General features: G+C 44.6%; 2 protein-coding genes across 3 annotated transcripts; one reads left to right on the top strand and one right to left on the bottom strand.

Moving 5' to 3' along the window:
* The first annotated feature begins 1,008 nt into the window (after nt 1-1,008).
* LOC135398851 (ribonucleoside-diphosphate reductase subunit M2 B-like) lies at nt 1,009-5,325 on the top strand. Its single transcript, XM_064630374.1, has 7 exons — nt 1,009-1,166; nt 1,676-1,705; nt 2,092-2,352; nt 2,428-2,561; nt 2,631-2,859; nt 3,348-3,566; nt 4,272-5,325. The coding sequence occupies exons 1-7, from the start codon at nt 1,092-1,094 to the stop codon at nt 4,422-4,424; spliced, it is 1,101 nt and encodes a 366-aa protein (XP_064486444.1). The 5' UTR covers nt 1,009-1,091; the 3' UTR covers nt 4,425-5,325.
* Nucleotides 5,326-7,742: 2,417 nt separating this feature from the next.
* LOC135398849 (E3 ubiquitin-protein ligase RNF144A-like) lies at nt 7,743-17,054 on the bottom strand. Of its 2 annotated transcripts, none has more exons than XM_064630369.1 (9): nt 16,859-17,054; nt 12,147-12,460; nt 11,426-11,527; nt 11,229-11,289; nt 11,022-11,134; nt 10,841-10,932; nt 10,243-10,387; nt 10,075-10,164; nt 7,743-9,261 (listed from the first exon to the last, which is right to left on the bottom strand). In XM_064630369.1, exons 2-9 carry the CDS (start codon nt 12,447-12,449, stop codon nt 9,124-9,126), a joined length of 1,044 nt encoding a protein of 347 aa, XP_064486439.1. In that variant the 5' UTR covers nt 12,450-12,460; nt 16,859-17,054; the 3' UTR covers nt 7,743-9,123. The 2 variants fall into 2 exon arrangements, with proteins under 2 accessions (XP_064486439.1, XP_064486440.1); XM_064630370.1 differs by lacking the exon at nt 16,859-17,054 and adding an exon at nt 14,024-14,387.
* Between the last annotated feature and the right edge of the window lie 2,819 nt (nt 17,055-19,873).

The following is a 19,873-nucleotide window of genomic DNA, read 5'->3' as shown; positions in this document are numbered from 1 at the left end:
ACAGAAAGACCAAATTCAAGGGTCATATATGTCCCCCTTTCCGCTACTTTCCGACGCCCATTTAAGAGCATGGTTGTTGTTGATGCCTAGAGTGCCGCTACAGTTTCAGTTTGGGTGGTTAACCTGTTAAAACCCGACAGGAAATCTGAGGCAGCCATTTTTAGATATCTTATTGGAACGTCTTCAAGATGATTAGGCTATCAGTGATTAGCATTGATTGTGTGCACATATCTTGGGGGGGGGGGGGGGGACGTCGTCGTTGTCGTCTTCTGCCTCACTCTTCAGCCTCAACGAGATGCTACCTTTCTCACGTATACAACCCCTGCTCCCAATGAGTGCAGCATTAATGGTAGAAGTGCAAGGGTGCAGCTGGTACATTGTAAAAACGACGATAAAACCAGAGACACAGAACAGAAAAAGACAGCAGCATTGTCTTGCAAGGCACTGATTTGCGTGACTATGCACATTTCAGCATAATGCATTTATGGGGTAAATTTGAGGTTTCCAGTTTTTATTCCCTACCAACCACGATTTCAGTTCAAAAATCTCTTCCATGAGCTGCCCAGAACACATGTCCTGGCTTTGCAGAAATCTTCTGTAAACTCCACAGGTCCCTGAATTGAATGTTATTATTGTTTGGAACGCGTTGACGTCAAAAGGGGGAAGTCGTTACGTTACGTGGTTGCGTCATCAAACGGCAGTCGACATTTAAAAATGCCAACAGATAACAAATAAAAAGCGCGCGTGTTTGGTCTTGTTAACAACCGTTCGAGCCCCTAGCGACTGAAAATGTTTTCTAACTCTGACATATACTCAGAGTATCTCAATGCTAAAACAAATGTTATGTAAAGTAACATCGTAAGCGGTCATTTATTTAATAAATCAGGAGTTACTTCTTTTTGTGTTAAGAAATAAGCGCCGTCATTGGCCAGACGAAGCAGCTGGATCTATCGCTGATTGGTTGGGCCACCTTACATCGAGAAGGCGGGAAAGCGGTGGAAAACCGCCAAAAGCCAAAAGATCACCAGCACCGCCACCACTCGAACTTTCGCAACTGATCTGGAAGGTGCTTGTAGGTCGTTGGTGTGACTATGCCTTTGTCTGAGGTTAACGCTATTAACCTGCTAAACGCACTGAATATCAAGGATGCGGACAAGGAAAATAAGGTAAGGTCAAAAAGGTTTATAATAGTATTAAGGCCAGCACTCCGTATCCCGACCTGAAACATTCAGCTGGCTCTCTGAACCTGTGTAGGAGTGTGTCAGCGAAATTGTATGTGCCTGGCAGCATTTTTATATTCTAAAAGCAGAATCTGCAGCATTTTAAAGTTAATATGAGGGCTGAGGTGATCGAAGAAGCCAAATCCACAGTGTAGTGTACGGATCTGCTTATATGGTGCAAAACTATAGATAATTGCAAATTAGAATGGCTGCGATTGCAGGATGAGTCGAACGCAGTAGAAATTATAAACTGAATCGCCGTGTCATTAATTTTGTCGATCACCGCGCGTTCTGCTTTCGCCACTTTGGCGCGCCGTTTGCGCGCCATATTCTAGTTTCCGTTTCCGGAACATTCCATACCTCTATTTATTTCCTCGCGTGTGCTTCGTATTTGCACAATCATTCCGAACTTGCATTCGTCTGGACGAGCCTGAGAGATTCTTGTTCAATTCCAGACTCCTGGAGCAGTCATCAAGGGAGAGAAGGTGAGAATGCATTGGCATATTTCCCTCCATTTTAAGCGGTAGACGCTGTTGTCTGCAAGCAGTTGAGCTTACCGGTGACTACTAAAGCAATGTTTTAAGCTTTGAAGTCCCTTTCTTGCATCGATTGCTAAAATGTTGCACTAAACGCTGCTCAAAAGCTTCGAAATGCAACCTCTTATGGGTTGTGTTTCCACTACGGCAGCAAGATCAAAGTTTGCCTATGAAATCAACCGCGTGCTCATCGTTGTGTGGCACAGCGGTCAAGCATGCAGGTACACCGATGAAATTCTGCGCAGACCGAGTTTGTTTGTTTATACCCTTTTATGAGTTCTGAAGCCCTTGATAACTTTGTTAGAATTTAACTTACCCAATTATCAACCTCTCAGCCGAAGACGGAACGGCAGGACTTGACGCAAGATGAACCCCTCCTCCGTGATAACCCGAGACGGTTTGTGGTGTTCCCAATCGAGTACCCGGACATCTGGAGGATGTACAAAAAGGCGGAGGCGTCATTCTGGACTGCCGAAGAAGTGGACCTTGGGAAGGACCTGCCTCACTGGAACAGTCTGAAGCCAGATGAAAGGCACTTTATTTCCCACGTGCTGGCCTTCTTTGCAGCTAGCGACGGCATAGTCAACGAGAATCTAGTACGTGGAGCCCTCCCGGAAGTGCTTTACTCGAGTGCGCCTCGGCTAACAGCTTTGATGTTGCTTTTCTTTAAGGTCGAGAGGTTTAGCAAGGAAGTCCAGCTGACGGAGGCACGTTGCTTCTACGGCTTCCAGATAGCGATAGAAAACGTCCACTCTGAGATGTACAGCTTACTAATTGACACTTACATCAAGGACACTGCCGAAAGGTAATGAATGTCCTGCGCGGTTATCTATGGAACTGTTATTTATAACGAAGTTGCGAATCTTATTTTCAGGCAACGTTTGTTCAACGCCATAGAAACCATGCCCTGCATCAAGAAGAAAGCGGACTGGGCTCTAAAATGGATCGCGGACAAGGACTCCAGCTTCGGCGAACGTTGTGTTGCCTTTGCTGCTGTCGAGGGCATCTTCTTTTCTGGCTCCTTTGCTTCCATCTTCTGGTTGAAGAAGAGGGGGTTGATGCCGGGTCTCACGTTCAGCAACGAGCTCATCAGCAGGGACGAGGTAAGAGTTCGTTGCGGCAGCATCCGCTGCTCTAGCTTCGAAGTTTCGTTTCCCATGAATGATTCTTCCACGTGAGCAGCTAAATCAGTTGTCCCGCGGAATCAACCCGTGTCCGCAGACTCTCGTGGTCGTGGGTCAAGACGCTGGGTACACAACTCTTTGTGTGTCACCAGAAAGTGTTTTTTTTTTTTTTTTATATATATATATAACTGTGTTAAGTGTGCCATCGTGTCTGAGGAAAGAGTTTTAGAACACAGCATCAGTTGAACAGTTTATGAGGAGTTACTTGCTTTTATGCTCCCTTGATTCGCTAATCTCTGACGAAGTGCTGCGTCACAATAAAAAACAAAAAGCAGACGACAAAGTGCATTCGCTCCAAACTGACAGAAGATGGCGCCATTCTTGGTTATCGATACAGACCGTTCTCTTGTCGGGATTCCCGCGGAGCCCCGTCTTAATTTTACGTCCGATGTTCCGTTGCCACGTAGGGCCTGCACACAGATTTTGCCTGCCTGATGTTCAGCCACCTGGTGCACAAACCTTCGAAGGAAAGGGTTCTCGACATCATAACAGAGGCGGTCGTCATCGAACAGGAATTTCTGACAGACGCTCTTCCCGTTGCACTCATCGGCATGAACTGCGCACTCATGAGGAAGTACATAGAGTTTGTCGCAGACCGTTTGCTTCTCGAGCTTGGTTGTGAAAAGGTAATGGCTGGTTCTGTTATGGCTTTTTAGCATGGAAGGCTGGCAAGAGACGTTGTCAATAACATTCTTCATGTGCAAGTACAATTTGGCTTAAAGGACCTGCAAAAAATCGTTAATTTTTTTATCGTAATATATTGTGTGTAGTTCATTCTAAGCACTCTTTGGAGGTAACTGAGCTACAACTAACAACTGTAACTACAGGTTTTCCCGGCGATTTTAATCTGAGTGCCAGCTAAATTAATCCACGCCCCATAAAGTTTGCATGGCACATGGATTAATTTAGCTGGCACATGGAAACCTGTAGTTATAACTTTAGTGAAAGGAACAGTAATACTTGAGTGTGCCAGTCATAAAGTGAGCACTGAATGTAATGCAGGAGGGCTGTACAGATGTTAAAATCAAGTTTTTGATGATTGAGTTCGGTAGTTTTTAATTTTCGTGCGTTTCGTTTCTTGAACATGGACTAGAACAGAAACTCTGAAGTACCTAACTTACTTTACTACGGTAACTGTAGCTATAACTTGTTGGATTTAAAAGAAAGCAATAAATCCAGCTGTTAATTTTATTATCCAGATAACTTAGATTTAAAACGAATAACATAAAGGACCGTAATGTTTCTCGTGAGCAGATAAATACTGTTTACCCAAAACTGAAAAAAAAAAACCTTTGCAATGTTCAATTATGTTTTGACGTTCCCTTTTTCAGCATTACAATTCCGAAAACCCTTTTGACTTCATGGAACACATTTCCCTAGAAGGCAAGACAAACTTCTTCGAGAAGAAGGTTGGGGAATACCAAAAGGCTGGTGTGATGGCCAACAAGGAAGACCAAGTGTTCACGCTGGACGCAGACTTTTAGTTCGGCAGGTGTCCTTTTACCTTCCTTTTACCTTCCCTGCTTTACCGTTTTACGTGTGCAATGCACATTTTTGAGCATCCACATTTGGAGGCGAATGTAAATACACCATCGCACATGTGCTGATCATTTTTATTGCATTATATTTATGAACGCGCAGTCATTTCTTCGTCTGCTATGCAGACCGATTTGCGACTTTAGAGGAATCAAACTGACCTTGTAAATACAAAATAAAGAATTTTAAAGGTGGACTTTGTGCCTTTTTTTGTTTTTGCTCAACAATGTGCATGTGTTATACAAGTCACTGTAGCATGTGCCAGTTTACGGTCTTAAAATGCCGGTAAATGGCTATTCCTTCACCTTGAAGTGTGAAAAATGTACATTTTTATGCAACGAAGAGAATAGTTCACCAGTTGTGCACATTAGTGTTATGTGAATACCACACACACTCTAGCATCTTTTCACTCAGCGATACGTTGACTGTCCCAGTCAGGTGAACGATGGTTGTCTCGGTCAGAGCATTAGCTGTCATTTCACACAAACGTGACTTAGCACGAAGCGGAAGGATTTTTTTATTGAAAATGTAAACTGGTCTCATAAGTGTGTCTCAGCAGCAGGTGTGACCCACACTTGCTAAGTTTGTCTGCTTTGCACGTTACCAATGTTTTGGGGTTCAAAACACACACCTTTTTGCCTGTAGTGCTGACACAGACCCTTTCAGATCTGTTCAGTTGAAGTCTTCAGGGAAAAGGAGTATTAAAACGCTAATTTGTGGGCTTTTCATTAAAAAGGTCAGTTGATGCAAACTTTCTCAATGAAGAAAGACTGCTCCATTGCAGAACAGGTTTATCTGAGTATTTTTTGTCGCATTGTGAACAGTTGACCATTAAAATACAGAAAGTTGCATTCTTTCATGTTCGATTTATTCGTAGTGACTGCAATGCGCCTTTGGATACGCAATCCATTTGCTCTACCAGTTGCCCGCTTGTTGAAAGTGCAATCCCAGCCAAAGTTCTGTGCAATTTTGGAACCGTGCAAGAAAGTGAGAGTGCCAGTGGTGTAGACAACAGATTGGGTAGCTGAGCTAAAGGGACTTTAAAACAATTCTCCCACTTTTGGAGGAATTGTGTTCACGCAAGGATTTGTCTCTCAATAGACCTCTTCCTGTTTGTAAAGAAATGATGTCGTAGTGTTTGACAGTGCCACCAATTTGGTAGACTTGAACTACACTAGGGGCGAACAAGGTCGGGCCCGAAAGCCACGGTCTTGAGAGGACTACGATGGTCCCTGAAAGGGACATGACCTTCGCTGCCTCCTACTGAAAGAAAAGTAGGACCGAACAAGTGCCCATTCGTGGATCCCAGCCCTCCCATTCCGATTTGTTTCGGTTTCAGTCTGTCTACCAAAGTCACAATGACGTTTCTTGGGGAGAGGTCTATTACGTATATAAAACAATGTCCAACGCGATCCCCGTGTTCAGATGTTACTGTGCGCCAAAAGGCTGACATTGCAAGATGTGCCTTCATTCTCCTCTGTCCACACAAATATAATACAAGTCACCGTAGAGGATAACATCATGCACACCTTCACGGGAACATGCGAGGCGCAGGAAAATTCCCTCTCATAGAAATCATTAGGAGAGAGGCAGAGTGAAATGGGGAAGGCAAGGACTTGTCGGGACACGATGCCTCCTCCCAACGCCCAGGAGCAGTGAACACCACTGCCATGGCATTCCTGGTATCTAGTCCACGTTGTGTTTCTCTCCTCTGGGCTCTCTGCATGTTCTGTCTGCTGTCATTGTGTGTGCTTGGATTGCTTCCTGTTCCATAAGGAATGTGTTTTGTACCATTTAAAACCAGCTCCCACGGCATAGTGGTTAGGACGATCGCTTTCCACGCCAAGACTGGGAGGGTGACGCGTGTTTGAATCCCCGCTCCGGCTGTGCTGTCTGAGGTATTTCCACTGGGTTTTCTGGCAGACTTTAGAGACTAATGTCGGTACAGTTCCCCCTGAAGTTGGCCCAGGATGCGTTCTAACACCCCCTGTCCCCGAGTTTTTCCTGCTGTCCTCTCTACGTCTGTCCGCTTCCGTACGCCACTCAGCCACCAGTTCCTTCGCAGAATTAAAAACAAAACCTACCATTTAAGCCTCCTGCTGGCATGTACGACGACAGCATACAGAGCTTGTAGGAGATACTGCTCATAATACGTTAGGGCTGCCATATCTATCATGGTGTGTCAGTTGTTGAGATAGCTCTCCTTGCCAGCTTGGTTTCTAGGCATTATGAGAGTTCTACGTGATGTCCATCTGTCTACCGAGATTTGGAAAGCACGCTTTTCGTAAGTTTCATTACAAATGTAGTGTGCTCCGGTGGGATGTGTGGTCTTGTGTCTTGAATATATGAACCACAATATTACAAACTTCGACACATGCAATTGATGTCAGATGAGGTGACGCTACAGGCTGCTGGCTTCAGCGACATTCAGACGCTCACATTTTCTTCGGCAGACCTCGTCACCATCACGAGGCTCTATTGGTTTGCTAACAGTCGTCCTCTCTACCAGCTCCTGAGGTCAGACTAAAGAATTGCCTCCCTCCCTCCTTTGTTAAGTAGACACACAATGTCAACGGTGTAGTTTGCTTCAACTAAATCTAAGAGACTCGTCGTTTGCGGAGACTAGTCTCCGCAAACAACGAGTCTCTTACATTTAGCTGCACTAGTTCTGGAAAGTTCTGTGCTGGTTCAAGTGCATCTTCAACAGTACTTAGGGATGCCACCAGGCCGGTTATTTGCTCGCTCTGCCGATTGCCGGTGGGAAGGTGATACCGGCAGCCTTGTGCCGATATTTGTGGCTCAAAACATTTCATGGGGGCTTTTGCGGGATTTTCCCTACAACATTCCACTACAGCTTAAATAAATCTGGAGCACAGACCCAACTCCGTGCAGTCACCAGTTGTTTCCTTAGTTATTTATTATTATTATTATTATTATTACACACAGGAAGACGTTTCCTTGTATTGTCTTGAGCTCTCTCTCTCATTTTCTTTGTGTGCTCTTCCATCCCTCACCCACTTCCCTTTCCCGCGAGCGTTTCCCCCTTTCCCTCTATTCCACCTCCTCTCCCTGAGCCGGTATTTTGCACTACAAAAGGTGGCAACTGTAGCCGTGCCTCCTATCCAAAAAGTGCAGGCTATCCATGATCTCGTCCAGAACTAGGTGCACTGCTTGAACTGCTACAGTGAGTTCAAGTGACTTTGCAGCCCTATTTGACATGCGTTATCTGGTCAAAGGTGATAAAGAAATTCAGACAACGCACCATCCAAACATTGAGCACACGCTTTATTCACATGCTCGTTTGACTTTCCAAGCTTTGTTCACTTTGTGTGGTTGTGGTGTTAGTACACTCTATTTACAACTTCTTGCTTTCGTTTCTTGTACCATGAGCTAAGCAGATGACTGCAACAACAACAAAGATTGCTGTTGCAACAGCAGTTAGCTAAAATACTATAACTGTAATAGCATAATATACTATGATAGCACCGTTACAAAGCTGAGACTAGCTGGACTAGAACTTTTTCGAAAAGCAGCTAGCGACATCCCATAACTATGCTCATCTTTAAAATTATATCACAGATAATTTAAAATGGTTTAACAGATGTGTTTACTATAGATATAGAATTTCAACACTGAATATAGATCTTGTATTATGCGTACATGTATCATATAATAACTTAGTGTCTGTTCTCCTGAAACATAATTATGTACAAATGTCTTTCTGTACGTTATGCTTAAACTCGTGGACGCAAGTACAGAAGAGTTGACACCCAGTGCTTGTAGGTAGAACGTACAGATATATTTGACTCTCGTTAAATGTGCCTCCTCCACAGTTAATCGAAGGCCAAGCGATAAGATATTTACAAATGTGTCGAGAAAGATGCGAGGTTGAAATCGTACAAACTGTGCAAGGTAACATTTTTGATGTTGATGTTGACGAAAATAATAGGGAGCGATTGAATTTATCACGCAACAAATTCGGCTACTCCGATAACATTTTGTTTACAGTGGAGGAACCCATTATTGGCTAAATTATGCTCAAATACAAACATAACAGTGTGAATGTGCATGTAAAAATTGGCACGACTGTGCGCACGTTTGCTGGAATGAACCGCGGTGACAATTAACCAATGTAATGGCTCGTAATTCTATTGACAAATTTTGTGTCAATCGTCATAACAGTCATAGTTATTGATAATCAAGCGCTATCTGAAAATTTGTTGACTCATATTTAAACAATTCAGCTATTTGGCAAGGTGAAGGAGGTCTTAAAACTTTCATGCAATGTACCAAGGATGTGGTAACTTGCATCATTCTGCACATTCACACGTGTCTATGTGCACATACGAGGAATAATTAAATTTGCCCATGCTTATGGGCAAACAGAAACACTTAATCATGAAACGTGCACTTTCGCTTGTAACAAAAAAAAAAAAAAAAAAAAGGAAAACGAGGCTCGATGCATACACCTTGATGCAATTCGGGCCACAGCAACAAAACTCTGCGGCATATCGAGCGTACATTTTGGACGATGAAGATGATGAAGTGTGTGGCGAGATTTGAAATGGAGCTCTGCGCGTCTGCCTCTGCAGCGTCTACAGATACGGTGGACGGATGATGATGTCGTAGAGTGAGTGCTGATGAGATTCAAATGGTTGTGGGCTCTGTGTCGAGACAACGATGGCAACTGCTACAGCGGCAGCAGAGGAGACAAGGCGCTGCCAAGAGCAGAAGCGGTGAGGCCAACAGCAGGAGGAATCCAAAGCCAGCGAAGATTCCTACAACCTGCGAGTCGAGGAGAACCAAAAATGTGATTTTTCTTATAGCGTAAACGGTAGCAATTCACGTCAATAACCCGACACACGCGTGCAAAAGCCAAGTCGGATTTATGTGTTCAAGCCACCGGAGGGTGGCATTGGATGCGGCGGCGAAACCTAAAAGTCAGCGAGCGGGTCTTTCGAGAAAGTTGTTTGCTGGGCGAGTAAGTTTTCCAGTCTGTCACACGAGCCTTATGAGGAGCACATATTCACTGGGAGTCTGCACTCAAACAAAGTAAGGCCATTGGTGCCACGGCACATAAGCATGTTGCGAAAAAGGGCCACTGAGCGAAGAGGCTGGGTGAGCTAAGTTTACTTGGGACAAACCATCCGTGTCAGCCAAGCACAGATGACAAGTTGGATTTTTCTGGCGCAAAAGCATCTACGAGCACAGACTGCGTAAATTTAGCTTGCACAGAGAAATGAAAAAAAGAAAAAAAAAAGTTGGGATAAGTGTGTCACACTTAGAGAAGGCGGCAGGGACCCTTTCAGTAAACGTGTTAAGCAAATGCAGCACTCCCACAGGAATGCATTGAAACAAAAGCTTCCAGGAAGCTTGCAGATTTTGTACCTTGCTACCGATGACCAATGAGAGAGGATGTGCTTCAGAGTTCCTCGAGCTATTTTTACCGCGTTTCGGACCCATTATGAACGGTCGGAAATCTAAGGCCACACTCCCAATTTTGTCAAATTTTTGCTATACTTTGAACACGATTGAGATGTGTGAGAAGTGTTCTGTGGTGCCCATTTAGCACGTAGCGGTACGCTACCGGTATCTTACCTGTGTGCGATGCCACACTACCGACGCCCTCGAGTGACCGAGCTTGTTCTTGCACGGACCTTTGTCGTAGTGACGGAGCAAGAAGTCGTCCTGTGAAGGTAGCACGAGCGTGTTTACGAGGGTACGTTTCAAAAGTATCTCTTAATTGAGGTCGTGTACGGAACATACATCGAGTGAGGCGAGGCAATACCAGCAGAAGACGTGGCGACAGCGCTTGCACATCATCTGGGCGCAACCTTCATCGCGTTCGATGGGCACGCGGCAGTGAGGACACCTTTTGATCAACCCAAGGTCTTCACCAGGAAGGCTAGGCCTATGATATTAATGATTGTATAATGATGAGTACCTCAAAATATGTTATAATTTATATTAATATATATTAATATTTATATTATTATATTATATCTTATTTTATAGTATATTTTATATATATTTTTATATTTATATTATATCAACCCAAGGTCTTCACCAGGAAGGCTAGGCCTGTGATATAATGATTGTATTAATGATGAGTACCTCAAAATATGTTTTAATTTATATTATTATATATTAATATTTACATTATTATATAATATTAATTTATATTATATATTGTTTTTGTTTCTCTATTGTTTTCACTGTGCTCTTCTAAGCAACAAAGCAAAATATACCAGGAAAAAATAATGCACACGATCATGATCCATGTATCACGAACATTTTTTTTTTTGCACGCGGATACTGAATCAAAAATATTTTGTGCTGCAGAACGGTAGAAGATGAAACTTACAGCTCGTCGTCTGACAGTTGCTTCCGAAACTCGTCACACGTCTGGTACGCGTGCCACCGTTCTTTACACTCGGAACAGAATGTGAGCTTGCACTGCAAGATAATCAATCAATCAATCAATATCTGATCACAACCAGTTAATTTTTTCCACTTTTACATGACAGTAACCTGGCGAGACTCACCTTTGCGCAATGTACGGGGGACGAATTACCGTTTCCGAGACCAGGTACAATGTGACAGACACTTTCACAACCGGGACCAGGGCACCATGTTTGATGAGGGTCAAGTTCCACATCTGGATTGGTGAAACATATTGTCAGTCTCTGCACTGTTTGTGTGCAAACAAATAATGCGGCTGTGTGTGCGTGACAGAAAAAGCTTACACATACCCCGGTTTAACTTGCAACGAAGGTAAAGTTGGAATACTTCCTTTTCCACCAGTTTCTCGATCTGCAAATGAGGAAGGGGGAGAACGCAACTTTTGGTTATTCTAATAGTACTAACTTATTACTTTACTTATGCTATTAATGTTATTACTTGTTATGACACATTACTAAACACTTTTGTCGCTTCAAAAATTTCTTACCTCAGAAGTCTCAAAAGTGCCGCCGACGGGGCAGGTACCATCGGGGCAGGGAATGACGACGTTACCTTCCCTGGCACTTATTGTGACGTACTGCTGAATGCACTGTCAAAGGACAAGAAAATAATGCGTTGTTACGGGATTGAATCGTTGGCACAGTTTTATGGCACTTGTAAACCTACCAAGAGAGTTTGCATAATCTCGAGTTCCTAAATAAATAATCCGCAAGTGCACGCACGAAACTGCCACTTTCACCGAGGCAGGAAATTTGGCTTGTTGGTTAACCAGCATTATCAAAAACTGGAGCTACGAAACATTGACAAAGATAGGCAAGTAGACACACAACTGCTCCACAAACAGGTTTTTTCCTTGATAAAGTATACGCGTATTTAAAAAAAAAAGAAAAAACAGCCACCACTCCGTCCAAAAAAAAAAAAAGCTTTGTCAACCATGCGTAAGGTAGCAATAAGGTAGCAACAGGTAACAATTACCCACCTATTGTACCATATCGGGGTACATGCATGGTACATAGTACATACCATATATGTACCATATATATAAGTTCAGGGATGACATCTCTGAGTCGGCGTCAAAGACTGCTGACTAACGCATTCGGCTAATTTTTTGTTTTTTGTTTTTTTTTACAACATACTCAAATTTTTGCAATATATTTCTTGTCACAAAACTAACAGCCAACACTGCAGAGCTCGGCAGCTAGACTCACCTGGTGGCAGAAGTAACAACCGCACTGTGCCACACGATACAGTGCAGCTCCTGGTACAATGGCCAGGCAGAGGCGGCACAATGCCAGGAAAGGCGGACCGTCCCCTGCGACCTCGCACACGCTCAGGGACCTGGGGTTCCTGTTTGGACAGTGCACGATGCCCGCGTAGGTGTGGGACTTCGGGAGCGATGGCATGACCGGTGCGGCCAGGGGCTTCTTGGCCGTCTCTCTGGACCGGGACATGAGCCATCGAAAGGGCTGGAAGGAGCGCCGTTTCTCGCGCTGCTCTCCGCGGGGTGCCATGGTGGCTAGTTCTGAAAGTAGAGTTTGGAACATTTTTTGTTTTTAAGGAAGAAGACGTTTGTTCTTGCGCTAGGCAAGGTAAAGTTATCGAGCATGGTCCATTAAATCTTTCTCTTGCGTGCTCTGACTCCAGTCAGAATAATGCAGATTAGCTTTTCTGAACAATTAAGTTACCGTTTTGACTGGTACGTTTAATTCTCTCAAATCATTTTTTTCATATTTTTCTGTTAGGTTGTGAGAAGTGATACTGCAACATTTGGGGACGCGAAAGATGAGGACATAAGGTAACACACAGAACAAGTGTCGCTCACAACTGAAGTGTATTGGGGAAAAGTGAGGCATAAATACGCAAGTTTTTCCACAAATTTCCGTAAATTTTTCTGCAATACACTTCAGTTGTGAGTGGCGCTTGTTCCGTGTGTACCTTATGTCCTCCCAAATATTGCAGTATGCTATCCCACCAAATAGCCCAACTTTCTGCACTTGTGAGAAGTCAATGTAAATGGGCATTGGCATTTAATTAGTTCAGACTTTTTTTTTCTATTACATATTAAATACATCTTCACGCACTCAAAATAAACCCTACTCTGGCTGTAATAAGTTCACAACTTCACGGCGCACACAGCCGCAATGCTTCTCTCTTTGAAAAACTTACACCCAGAAGCTGAAAGGTCATTCGAAAGCTGCAGGACTCCTACAAGTCTAAGTCACATTCCACTCTGTGCACTTCAGCCACCACAGCCGAAACGATGAAAGTCACACAAAAGCTGGTTTGTTATCGTCAACGAATATGCGAGGACTCGCGAGTATCGCCCTGCAAGCGTTTGTGACCATATGCGGTGCCATGGGGTTTAAATTTAGATCCTTTCCTAATATAAACACCACGGTTTTCACAGCAAGGGGTAGCAGGATGCAAACTCTTGCCGAGATGGTTTTGTGTTGCGTTTTTGCACGATCTGTGGGGGGGGGGGGGCTTCGTGGCTGGCTGGGAAGAAGTATGCGGATGTCAGGTTTTGCCATATGCTAACGCAACGAACTATAGATAGATAGATAGATAAGTGCTTTATTTAGACATTCTATACATTACAAATTATAAGGCGGGACCGCTAGGCACGCCTGTAATGCGGTCCCCGTAAAAATTACAGTGATAACTACTAATCTATAATAAAACTAGCCTCATAAATCGTCATACCGCTTGCTCCACATTATATGCAAGATGGAAAGGGTAGCACATGCCCTGTACCTCACCAATGCGCGGACAGCTGGCAGCTATTGCTCTTGTCTTGGAGTAGACACTGAGAAACGATGCATTTACTATATGTATTGCTCCACAACATTGCAGGGTTGCAATCTCGAACCCCCCCAATTTCCCTGTGTCGCATTGGCATGCAGCAGGGATCTCAAGGGTGTTGAAATTTTGTAGGTGGGTAAACACCCTGTGTCTTCCGATTTTTCCTTCTTCCGGTATTTAGGGAAGGGAGGGGGGTTCGAATCTCGTTGGGGAGGTGCCTGAACAAACTTCCGACATTTCCAGCGTCTGTAATTTTCGCGAGATTTGGATTTCAAATACTCACGCTCTCGTCCTCGTATTGCTGGCTATATGTGACGGCGCGGATCCTAACAGCACGGCGCAGCGCTGAGGACGGGTCTTTGTAACAATGTTCGTGACTCAACTCAACTGCGGTCTCGCAGGGATTACAAAGCGGTTTGGAAAAAAGCGATCCGTGCACGTGCTCCCAACGTGCATGTCATGCGATCGCTCAACAGAAATCACGCCCTGCGCAGCTGCAGTGTCTCCTGTAACATGTTGCATCGGCAAAAGCTCGCACACACACCGCAAGTTCAAATGACAGGTGCGTGTAACTTCTGAATGAAAAGCAGAGAGACACGGCTTCTTTTCGGGGCCAGCGTCTGCCAAGATTGCAGCGCTTTACGGCTGATAAGATTGGCCGAGGCCTTTCAGACGCTCTTCTATACTCTGATAAGAGGCCTATTAATTCTTTGAAAGGCTACCAACTAAATCTCGCAGGGCCTGTGAAACAGTTTTGTGGGGTAGTGCTCATTGCATACTCCTTTAAGTAGCTTTTCCCCACTGTTTAATGCCGACGGCCTTCACTAATGTGACATCTACATTGACTTTCGGATGTACGACACGATTCATCGGTCACAAGGCGTTTACGTTGCAGAAGACATCCAACCCTGGAGATGATGACATTCCCCGATATTGACCCAGTTCCCAAACGAACAAACGTCTCCCCGTTATCAACGCCAACTTCCTCAGTTCGACTAAGCAGCTTTCCGATCACACATCCTTCTGGCTGTGGGAACGTTCCTTTTTCGTGATTCCGTTGTTCATCGCTGTGTACTCACTGGTTTCCATATCCGCATCCTAGTACCAGCGACATTGTACTATATAGTTTTCGTTTGCCTGGTGTTTGGCCTTGTATGTGTGTTTTCCTGTAGTGATGCCGAGACGAAATGCTTATAGGAATTTGCGTCAGAACGCACGAGTAAAAAGAAATCGTTCCTTATCCAGCTGCAAAAGAAAAGTTCCACTTGCGACCGCGACAGCAACGGAAATGCATATCCCAGCTTCCGTCAACCTCGGTTTGTCAACCTTGACTTCGTGATTAGCCGAAGTTGCCTCCAAAACGGTAGAACCTGCATGTATCTCGTCGATAGGAACAGGGTCACTGTGACTGGCATGCCAATACGTCCCCCTCCTCTCCAGTTAACTGGGTTCCGCAAGGGCAACAACAATGGGCCGATCGCAAATCGTTCAGGAAGTCGTCTTTGACAGCAGACGACCCGTTCGTCTGCTTTTGAAATGTGCTTTTTATTCAAAGTACGCGAGGTACAGAAATGGGCAGTGACCTCAATGAAGCAGCCACAACATGAAAAATGTAGTTTCCCATATCTCGAACAGGACTAGTGGGTTTCGTCCGCGCTAACACAGAAATCGTGTGCAACAACGCGCTACTGACAAGCAATATTATCGTATTATGACCTCCAGAGGCTGGGAAATATGATTTTTTGCACAGGACGATAGAGGGCATTACTGCGCGCGTTTGAAAGCACGGCTAACACTACAAGGGGCTAAACAAAGTGTATCGATCGCACCTGTCCATGCATCTTCTCAATAAATTGATTCATAAGTACATCGCTGTTCACTGAAAGCTTCAGATATTTTGGTGCAAAATTAGCTAGCAGACAGCTGGTTTTATCGATTTTCCCATCAGACAACGAATTACACGGCGAAGTGTTAGCAGACGACACCCGTCGCGTTCGCAGACGATGCATCGTCCTTCGCTCTCACGACAGTATCGTCTGCGAGAATAAAACGTCTGAGTTTTGAGCCAACATATCTGGCCCATCGTAAGGACCGTTCCAGAAATTAGGCTATGTATAACACCCAGACCTTCACAGACGTCTGTTCTGACGTCTTCGTCTGCAACGAAAACAGCGCAGTGAGTCAACAGCTAGCTCTTTGCTAACACCTACATCCATTCGTTTGACAGCTGCCTTTCGCGCCAGCAAAGAAAAAAAGAAAAGGTTCAATGGCTATGCCCCGTAACGCTTCCTTGACGGATATCTCAGGGCTCTAAATCGCACAATGATGTGCCACGTCGTTACCAACTTGGAATCTAGAGCACAAGGCGTATTTCGGGTGCGATCAGGAAAGCGTTCTTTAGCAAACCCTGACATTGACCAAGTTATAGCCAGACGTCGCGTCGGCTTCTCGAGGCCGTCTACTGTTGCAAAATACTTCGCAGTGCGGTTAAATACGGGTGGCGAACTACCAGTACCGTTAGGTTTATTTCTAGGTCAGCGCGCGGAAAAATAAAAGAGGAAAAGAAATCAATACGGCCAGCAAGGCGAGCAAGGCCGTACAACGGGATGCGTCCAGCTACCGTGCTCGCTTGACGTTTGACCGCAGGTTGTGCGTACGTTTGTGTACGGGACGATGGGCAGGGCTACGGAGCCCTCAACAACACCGGGACGCTTGCTCTAAATTTGGAAGGTACCCTGCTTCCCCACTGAAGCGCCCATTTATCAGTACGTGACAAATCAGGCATGTTGTTGGTACGAATAGTTAGAGGAGTGACACAACTTCGATTTCGCGAGCGAAAGACGACATTCGAGTTTTTTTTTTTTTGTATAGACCAAACATGTTTGGCAGAGTTTAAGATTCTACAGTTAGGACTAACGGTCCGGGCCAGCCGTTGGGGTAGGTATAAATATAGCTCAACGACGCTGCCTCGGTAAACAGCTTTCAAAACAAAAGCCTCAAACCGGCTGGAAGCGGTATGGAATCCAAAGAACAGAATACTACGTGACGCTGAAACACGGAAGCCTTCCGGAAAAGCGTGTTCATGCTCCAGATGCAGCGGACGCTAACCTCAGCTTACCTTTACGTATGCCGAACAGCTGCTCACGATCTAGCTTTGCTCACGCGTCTTGGAAGACTTGTAGCATCGAAGTCACCGATGTTAAATCAAGAGATCGGTGGCTGTATCACTCACAGACGAGGTATCACATCACAGCGAAGCACCCGGCTGATCGCTCGACTCCACTGAAATTCTCTGTCTGCTCCGCACTCGCGTCAGTTTGCTTTTTTTTATTCCTCGCCCGCCTTCTCTCAGCGCAAGGTTAGCGGAGAGCGCGCCGTACCACGTGATCGTAGATCTGACGTCACCACAGCGGTCCTTGGATGTCTTCTGCTTCGTTGGAGGTGTTTTCCAGGAGGCTGTCACTGCTGTGTTGTCACAGCTGTCTATAGCCCTCTGGAGATAATTATATTGTAATCAGTGCAATGACTCAGTTACCGGTTGTGAAAATCGTAGGAGATTGAATGTCACAATTGATTTTTGGATGTGTATACTGTGCTCGGTTTGGGTTTACTGTTTCTTGTGGTTCGTCTGCTTCAACATTTGGGGTCTCCTTCAACAGTTGAAAAAAAAAATGCATCAGCAGTGGGATGGGATCAGTGGCGTATCGGGACCCTCTGTTTGTAACCTAGTGTAACCTAGCATTTTTCTTTTCTTTTTTTTTTGGGGGGGGGGGAGGCGATCGCCCCCCACCCCCGTTCGATCGGCCACTAAGTGGGACTCGAACACACACCCTCTGATTGGGAGTTATGAGACTTGTGTTGTGTTTGCCCTCCTTGTGTTGTGTTTGTAATTTTTCAAATTTCATTTTTCAATTCGCGAAAAATTAAAGGCTCGCGAAGGTGAATGGTATGGTATATTTCAATCAACACTTATTAAGAGTAATAAAAGTGTTTGAGGTATGACACAGGAAAATCTTATGTAGAAAGTTAACAGAGTCTTCGACTGTACCAGGAACAAACGTGTTACAATTATCTCATGAACAGATGTATAGGTCGGACCACGGCCAAGTCGCAACACATTTGTTTGCTGAAGCACACGATTTCGTATCAAAGTGTGCCGTTATCATATAATCTATATCATACAATATCATATCTATATTCGTCATCATCATACATTATATTGTCCCTGTCATTTAAGAGAAAAGGTCTGGTGAAGACGATCGCGCACTATGTTTGCAGTCGCCAGACAGATGACTTCACGCGTGCAAATATTTTATCTTATCAACGCCATGCGGTCACTACACTATAATTCGACGCTTATCCGCCATGCAGCAGTGTTTTATCACATACCACTCTTTTTTTTATATACTTAGTTTATTTGTCGCATCTTGTTGCGTTATCTTGCGTGTTTGCTCACTAAGTACCTGTCCGAAGAGCACATCCACTTAAGGGTTGGGTAGCTATACAAGAGAGCATGCTTTGACTTCAGTGCATGAAGGGAAAACGTCACAAAGAATGTAGGAAGAAGCACCGCACTTAGTGCTTAGGATTTTAATGAAAGGCCGCAATAAAATTTTAATGAAAGGCCGCTCTAAAAGGCGCACTAAGCACGCACTTAGTGCGTATTTTAAGTTGTTTTTATCCTGTTGTGCTGCCGGTGTGGCCTACGTATTTTAATAAATTCTTTCATTTCGTATATCAAGGAGTTTTAGGAGAGAAGAAACACTCTACGAGAACGACACGAGAAATGTCAGATCAACATGATGATGTCAGTCCTTTTCAAACGAAGACCCGAATCCCTCCTCTGAGGGGTAACGTCTCATTGCGGCCGAAAAATCATTTAACCCCCGAGGGTCTCATTACGGCCAAAATCTCATTACGGCCGAAGACAGCCTCATTTCGGCCGAAGATGTTTCATCACGACCAAAAAAAAAAAAGAAGCATCCACCATATTAGCAATATCGCTCTGTTGTAAACGCTTCCCAAAGTGTCTCTGAGGCGGGTGTGTCTCCGTCCGGCTTGTGTCACACACGATGGTTCATGCACACAATACTGCGACTGTGTTTCATGCATCCCTCGTGAAAAATGTTTTTATTCTCATATTTTATATTTTTATTGCATACTCGAAGCACATATGAGGTCCGTCATGCACCGCTGCCGCCAGTCGATGCATTCTTTCCCCGAAATTGAAGAGGCAGTGACGTCCAGAACTGGATTTTAATGAAAGGCCGGCAGACAGGAAGAGGGCCGCAAGCTTTCGTGCTCCCCGGTTTTGTTTAGAGTCACTAAATAAAAGCGTAGCTTATTTAGTGACTCTATAGTTTTGTTGGGTTTCGCGCTCGAGCTGGATGACGTTTGCCCGTGCCCGACGATGACGGTGCCGATTAGCAAGTAATCCGGGGCCGACGGTACAGCGACACAGTCGTGACAATTTAATCCGTGATGAGACATCTTCGGCCGCATTGAGATTTTGGCTGAACGAGACTTTCTGCTGTTATGAGACATCACATCGGCCGTGATGAGATACAATCCTCAGTGGCACTTCTCTATCTGGGGCAGAATGAACAAAAACAAACGTGGAAGTCGAACAAATCTCAAACTCCGAAGTGGGACAACTCATTCTTCCCTAAGTGCTAATAAAATCGTTAAAAACGGTAAAAACTCCAGTTGCTAGGGTACGAAAAGGACAACACACACACACAGCACTGGATGTAGGAAACGCTTTTCAACGTTCCCAAAGTGCATCACGCTTTGCTTTAGCTGAATGTGGGAATGAGCACACGCCCTCCGATTTGGCCTGTGTTTAATTGCCTCATCCACTACACATTGTTTGTTTTAGAACTATGCAGCGCTAGAATGCACGTGTGGCCTCGGATTTTCCCCGAATTACGAATGAAAAAGAGAGAAACACCCGATTTCTTCCCCGCATAGGACAGACTCTGCATACACATAAAACTCACCAGCAACGAAACACAAAATTCGTGTGTTTATCCCATGCAGTTATTGAAATATTCGAATATCAAAGACAGTTAATATTCGACATTAGCATATTCGACAACAAATCTGTACGAATGTAGAACGATTACTCGTTCCT

This window comes from Ornithodoros turicata, chromosome 6 (genome assembly GCF_037126465.1).
Source record: "Ornithodoros turicata isolate Travis chromosome 6, ASM3712646v1, whole genome shotgun sequence".
In the NCBI taxonomy this organism is placed as follows: domain Eukaryota; kingdom Metazoa; phylum Arthropoda; class Arachnida; order Ixodida; family Argasidae; genus Ornithodoros; species Ornithodoros turicata.
The sequence above is the reverse complement of the archived record's forward strand: the minus strand, read 5'-3'. Positions and strand labels throughout refer to the sequence as shown.

Excerpts from the sequence above, each read along its gene's own strand:
- LOC135398851 (XM_064630374.1), top strand. The coding sequence starts at position 1,092 with ATGCCTTTGTCTGAGGTTAACGCTATTAACCTGCTAAACGCACTGAAT. Across the intron at positions 1,706-2,091 it reads CAGTCATCAAGGGAGAGAAG|CCGAAGACGGAACGGCAGGA; the intron begins GTGAGAATGCAT and ends TCAACCTCTCAG. Across the intron at positions 2,562-2,630 it reads ATCAAGGACACTGCCGAAAG|GCAACGTTTGTTCAACGCCA; the intron begins GTAATGAATGTC and ends TCTTATTTTCAG.
- LOC135398849 (XM_064630369.1), bottom strand. The coding sequence starts at position 12,449 with ATGGCACCCCGCGGAGAGCAGCGCGAGAAACGGCGCTCCTTCCAGCCC. Across the intron at positions 10,933-11,021 it reads CCCCCGTACATTGCGCAAAG|TGCAAGCTCACATTCTGTTC; the intron begins GTGAGTCTCGCC and ends ATTATCTTGCAG. Across the intron at positions 10,388-10,840 it reads CAACTGTCAGACGACGAGCT|GCCTAGCCTTCCTGGTGAAG; the intron begins GTAAGTTTCATC and ends TTAATATCATAG.